Source organism: Micropterus dolomieu, linkage group LG18 (genome assembly GCF_021292245.1).
Source record: "Micropterus dolomieu isolate WLL.071019.BEF.003 ecotype Adirondacks linkage group LG18, ASM2129224v1, whole genome shotgun sequence".
NCBI lineage: Eukaryota > Metazoa > Chordata > Actinopteri > Centrarchiformes > Centrarchidae > Micropterus > Micropterus dolomieu.
Window position 1 is genome coordinate 2590787 of NC_060167.1, and position 6472 is coordinate 2597258.

At 41.0% G+C, this 6472-nt stretch overlaps 2 protein-coding genes across 2 annotated transcripts in view; both read right to left on the reverse strand.

The window, feature by feature from the left end:
* LOC123956647 (nuclear factor 7, brain-like) overlaps window positions 1-6472 on the reverse strand; it is a 167305-nt gene that overhangs the window by 67149 nt on the left and 93684 nt on the right. The window lies entirely within an intron of this gene.
* LOC123956957 (E3 ubiquitin-protein ligase TRIM39-like) overlaps window positions 1-6472 on the reverse strand; it is a 10751-nt gene that overhangs the window by 2384 nt on the left and 1895 nt on the right. The window contains exons 2-5 of the mRNA XM_046029531.1: window positions 4542-4691; window positions 3443-3559; window positions 1775-2010; window positions 5-82 (exon numbers count right to left, since the gene is read on the reverse strand). Coding sequence (XP_045885487.1) covers window positions 5-82; window positions 1775-2010; window positions 3443-3559; window positions 4542-4675 — 565 coding nt within the window. The 5' untranslated portion in view covers window positions 4676-4691. The remainder of the gene's footprint in view (window positions 1-4; window positions 83-1774; window positions 2011-3442; window positions 3560-4541; window positions 4692-6472) is intronic.

Below are 6472 nucleotides of genomic sequence, written 5' to 3' on the forward strand. Positions count from 1 at the left end.
TCACTTCCTTCAGTCACACGTTCACATCTCCTCCTCAGACTGATCTTATGTTCATCTAAAACCTCCTGCAGACCACCTCTCACTAAAGAAGAGAACAGTGTGAGAGACAAAACAAAGAAAGAGAGGGTTTCGTTAGGAGAGGTAGTGAAGTTAAGGACACAACTGCTAAAAGACACCCTGAACAACAGAACTAACCTCAGCCCTGACTAGATATGCAAACTACTGGACCTCTGCCTAAACACCACCTATTGCTAGTACAACGGAGGATTTTACAGACAGAAGCATTGCTGAGGAAGTGCCTTCATAGAACACATCACATCAGCCTGCACATTGGAGGATACAGGAAACCCAAACACACAGACAGATACTTTTTAATACCCACTACCCACTGGAGCATAAGCTAGGGGTCATGAGAACACTGCACCACCGAGCTAGGGAACATACCAACAAGTGCCCAAGCCCAAGAAAAGGAACAGAATCACCTGAAGGGGGGGAACTTACAGCCTGCCTTTATGAACCTTCGTGAAAAACAGCCACAAGATCCAGGAAGAACACAAATACTACGGGGAAAACTAAACAACCACTACACAAACGTATGCCTCAACACAAGGCCAACTCCTCAGGTCAACACTCAGCAGAGTAGTTACATCTGAAGGTTAAAGGACACGCGTTTGAGGATTACCAGGTGAACATTTTAGACAGAGAGGATGGATGGTTTGAAAGAGGTGTCAAGGAAGCCATCTACACCCAGGTTGAGAAACTGTCACTTAACAGGGGAAGGGGTCTGCAACACCACTTATCCCCAACTTATAATGCTGTCCTTTCCTCACTTCCCAGGAAACTAAACAAACGTTCATTCATGCCAAAGACGGTCGTTCAAACTTGGCCTCAGGTGGCTCCAACGACCATAATGATTGTCATTACAACAGCCAGGAGCTCTGAAGAACCAACGGTCTCAATCACCTGACAACGACCCCACAGAGGTTGAAGAGCTGAGTTTCACTTCCAGTCAGTCAGAACTGAGCAAGTCTCTTGGATGAGGGATGAAACATCTTTGAATGTCTCACACAGGTACACAAGATGATAGAAGATGATGACATCAAAAAAGTGGATTTTTAGGACATCAAAAAAAGCTTGTTCCAGATGGATACATGGTAAAGGAGTGCATGGATGCCATGTGTGAAACACTCCCAGGTGGAAAGACATGAACTTAAAGCAAAAGAATTTAACAAATCCCCTTTTAGCCACAACACGAGCTGAGGTATTATTGTTCAATAAAAATGCTTTACTTTGGCAAAAAGCATGAGCCGTATTTGTAGGTAGGCCTGTCGATTTGTTCTGACCTCAGCAGGCGAGGAAAGTTGACTTTCTGTACCTCTTGCAATATAAGTTGAATACACCTGACCCCTAGACTGATCAGAGCTGATAACCAGTTGAGTTTTTAACCTGTTTAATGCGCTCAGACTTAGGAAGTAAACTGATGTTAGCAGTGAGCTTTTCCTTAGAGGATGTTTGTTTGGACGCTTGTACAACAAGTCAATCTGCAGGACGAGGCATGTGTTTGTTAGTTAGAGAAGGAGATAGTTGGTTATTAAAAAGATAAATGTGCTATCATAAAAAATATTAAACACATTAATTTCTATTGATTGAGATTTTTCTCAAAGGACAACACAGGACAAGTGATACAGAGCAGATATGTTTGCGGGTCAAAAAAAATTGAATTAATAAATTTCAGTTGGACTTTAAAAAGTAGCAGACAGATGTTCAATCTTACTTTGTACAGAGCTGCTCTGACTGGCTGTCTGCAGTCCAGTTCTGGATCTGAATCTTTTTCCACACTGGGGACAGGAGGAGTGTCCTGATGAAGCAGACTGGTCCCAGTATGAGGTGATGCACTGTCTGCAGAACCAGTGTCCACAGCTGGCAGAGACAGGATCCTTCAGGACGTCCTGACACAAAGCACAGCAGGACGGCTGCTCCTCCACAGAAACACGACTCCTCTTTCGCTCTCTGTGAAGACATTTGTTAATTGTTGTTAACAGAACTCAGTCTAGAAGCTCAGATGGTCACAGAACAGCAAAAAGGTTGTCAATTTTCCATTTGAATCCAGCATTTAGTCTGTAAAGAAAAGGATTTTATCATTCCCTTTGTTTTCTGTCAGTTTCCACTGTTCAGGTACAGACTAAAAGCAGCCCTGCAGTTTGATATTGCTGCCACACCAGGACTGTATCATCTATTCACTGCAATCATAACATAATCTTTCCTTCAAAGTAATGTTGAAAATACTATCTAAAGAAATTTGGAATTTTTTTTTATAAACTTAGCATCTGATGGCTATGTTGAGTCAAAGTTGGGCCTTAACACACAGCCAAAGCTAGTTACTTGACTTCTTACCACTTGCCCTCTACTACTCTGTGAACATCTTCAGGTCTCTGTCCCTGTCCTGCAGCCTCCTGGTCTTCTCTGCACTCCAGCTGCTGGCACAGCCGTTCATTTTCTGCATTTAGAGGCTTCTGTCTTCAACACTTTTAAAAGGCCGAGCATTCAAGCATAATGAAGCGATTAGTCAAAAGTAATATCATTAGAAACTCTCAGACAGACACAGATTCCAATTCGTTTTTAGACCAGCAGCCAGTCAACCTGGGGTGTCCACCTCAGCTCAGCGAGTCTGACAGCCCTTGACTGTTTGGTCCACCGGCATTCTGGACAAAAATGTCTGCCCCCCCTTTGTCTGCAGATAACATAACATAAGCATAACATAAGTGCTGCCCACAGAGGTCTGGTCTTGACTTTCAGGAACGATACATGTTAGAGGGAATCTGAGCTCAAAAGGTCCACTTACTAATGATCCAAAGCTTTCAACTGCAAGCTCTGATTCCTTAGTAATTTATATGTAGCTTTGGCAATATTGTTGCTATACATTCATGCCAATAAAGCTAATTTGAATTTGTAAGTGGACCTTTGAGCGCACACTCTCTTTACTAGATTTCTCATAAGTACTTCATTAAATAGCAAATTGAAACTGTCAGCACACAGAATCAAGGCGAGCAATGCTTTTCTATAAATGCCTTTTCGACACATGTTGCACAATTATGATATAAACTGATCCAACTTGCATCTGGGAGGTCATAAAAGCTGATTTGAGCTGCCCAAAGCAACACAATATTTAGGACATATATTTAAAAATGAAACACACATTTGAAGAAGATTCTATTGGATTTTTGAACAGTCGCAAATCTTGATGGTAACTTCGACATCTGTTTTGCTACAGAAACACCATCAGTAGTTTGGGGCTATAAAACCCATACTAAAACCTTAGTAAGTCTTAGTTTGAAACAACACCTGTAATTATAATTCTGCATCAGGAATATAAATAATTTTGTCTTCATTCTCAATGCATCATCTTCCATCAGGTCAGTTTACAGGAAAAACAGTTTCTTACTTTGTGTCTGAGGGTCCAGGTTCATTACTGAAGTCAGGAGGTTCAGTTTTGGACCGGTGACTCTTCATAGACAGACAGCTGGATACTGCAGACTCTGCTCTTTGTCTGTACTGAACTCTGCAAACACCAAGAGGTATAAGGTACTTTATTGTCACATACATGTAGCAAAATGTATTCTCTGCATTTAACCCATCCCACAAGGGAGCAGTGGACAGTCACTGTGCAGCAACCAGGGACCACCAGAACTCCAGATCTGAGCCAGTGTCACTGGTCAACCGCACTGACTGGAGAACCTGACATGTTTTTGAGAGGTTTTCATTTAGATCACTTGAATCCTTGATAAATTCCCTGATGACAAAATCATTTAGGAAGCTCTAAATACGCAAACTACTGCTGCTGTTGATAATTCGAGGTTTAAAAGCTTATAGACATGTCAAGGTGACTGACAGCTGTCACAGATACTAAGAGGAAGATAGACAACAAATTAGTTATTTTTGTCTGTCTCACAAAAACTTTTTATTTAGTATTAAGCATTTTATGCATAATGAGAACTGTTGATGGGCAGGGAAGAACAGGGTGTAGACAGGTAATGCACATACATTAATATGTATATATACTGTGATTAAACAGCTTGTAAACAGTAGTAAAATAGACATTTATTCAGTTTGCTGAAGCTTTTATCCAAAGCAACTTGCTATATACGTCAGTGGTCGCACGCCTCTGGAGCAACTAGGGGTTAAGTGTCTTGCTCAGGGACACATTGAGAACCCGGGTCTCTCACACCAAAGGCATGTGTCTTATCCACTTAACCATCACCTACCTATATACAAACACACACAGATGTAACAGGTAGTAACATTGAATAAAAGTAGTTTAGTTTTTCCAGGTGACAGACAGCAGTCACAGATATTACAATACAAGAGAGATACAACAAATGATTTCTGTTTGTATCACAAAACGTTTTAATTTTAATTAACACTTACAAGTAGAATTTTATGTTATCCAAATACAAAACCAACAGGGATACTAAACATAACATGCCGTTAGCAGAGGTGAGTGGAAATGAGTCGTATCAATGAGTCGGCATCAGTGCTCTTACTTTGTGTCTGAGGGTCCCGGTCCATTACTGAAGGATGGAGGTTCCTGTTTGGACCGGTCACTCTTCATAGACAAACAGCTGGATCCTGCAGACTCTGCTCTGTCCTCCTCTTCCTCCACACAAACACTCATCATCTGGATTTTAGTCAATCTGAGATGTAAAACAGCACGCCAACAGACTGAGCTCAGAACAAAGAGCAACAAGAGAAACAAGTTTTTCAACAGCCACAACACACACAGTCCACCCAACCAGTCAGCTCTCCACCAGTGGCCTGTGCTAGGAAGCGAGGTAACTGGCAGGTAACTTCAGGAGTTCAGCCTCTGGGATTTTAGAGAGGATTCTTAATTAATTAACGGGATAGTTTCTTAGATGTAGCCCACCTGTAGTCTGTAACTGAATTCTCCTAAGTGTTTTCACATATTTAGATTTTTATTTTACATGTCCAAAAAATAGGGAGCCAGGGTCGGGGTTAATAACTGAGAAAAAAAATCCTAGATTAAAGTGTGAATTCCCTGAAATTAATGTCATAAGAAATCGATCACTCTGTTTTTTTCTTCTGAATACATCCAATCCACGGCAAAGTCTCTAAGGTGCATGATAGTGACTGTGGGCTAAATTTAAGAGTATTTCCTCACTGCAAAACCCGATTGCAGTCTAACATAGCCAAATTTTCCACTGCATACACTGCAGACGTGTGTGTGATGTTGCAGCCTTGCAAAGTGAAGCTTCTCTCATCAATGTGTGACTATAATGTCAGAGAATATTCAAATTTTTTACTTGTAGATTAATCTTGGAAATTAAACTTTCTCTCGGGTTTATAGGTTATCACTCCCCCGCTGCTGGCTCCTTTTTTTCCCTATTACAATGGATATATGCAGTTTTATATGCAGTTGTACCTTCACATCTTAATCATATTACACATAGGCCTAAAAGAAGAGCCCATAAAATGCACAGAGATTTGAACTATAAGAACACTGAAGATAATTAGGCTACAAATTTACTCCATGAGATGCCAACAAGCCTCCCTGGCTTTGTCGGCCGCCATGATATTAGATTTAGCCGTTAACTTGTCTTTGCATTCATAATTTCCTGACACTACCAATGTGCATTCCTCTGGAAAATACTGGGCATGCGCCATTGCGAAAAAACTCTGCCTGCACGGCCGAACACGCCCCTTTTATGCGAACGCGCACCAACTCCAATTAAGTGAAGACCGGGTTAACTAACCAACATCTTATCCACCTTTGTAGTAGCGTTTCACTCCAGTGTAGGCGGTCAGAGTTTGTCAACCATGAGTTTGCCTGATAACCCTGAGTTAACTCTGAGTAGGTTGAACTCCTTTCTTTTCTTCAGATCTGTGCTTGTTTTCTTGGGTTACTGTAGCTTTAATGTGTATTATTCAGCAAATTACGACTTTGTGTCCACAGATGAATCAAAATGTTGAGTTCAACGTTTCTTTGACTCTACAGTCCACAGGGAGAAACTTGACTCAGAGACAGTAAAATAATATAAAGTTGTATAAACACTCACCCTGCCTCAACCTTCAGTTTACTATCTTCTGCTCTGTTGACTCAAAATGGAGTCTGAACAGACTAAACACTTTCAGTTTCTGGGTTCCTCCCTGTTCTCATGAGACTGAATCACCAGCTCAGTGTTGCTCCTCCTCTCCATTTACAGGAAATCAATTTCTCAGTGTGTGGTGTTTACACAGATCTGCTTTTTAACATGACCTGTTTATGAGAGTCTCTCTTGGCTTGAACAGACTGAATTAAGAAGGGTTTAGGTCAAAACATGTCTGATTATATCATGTAAATAAACCTTAGTTTCCAGCTAAAGATCTTTTCCTGCAGTGTTTTCTTTTACAGAGTTACAGGGAACAGAAACACAGAATCAGCTCCTTCATCTTCTGCTGGATCTGGATCTTTCTGTGT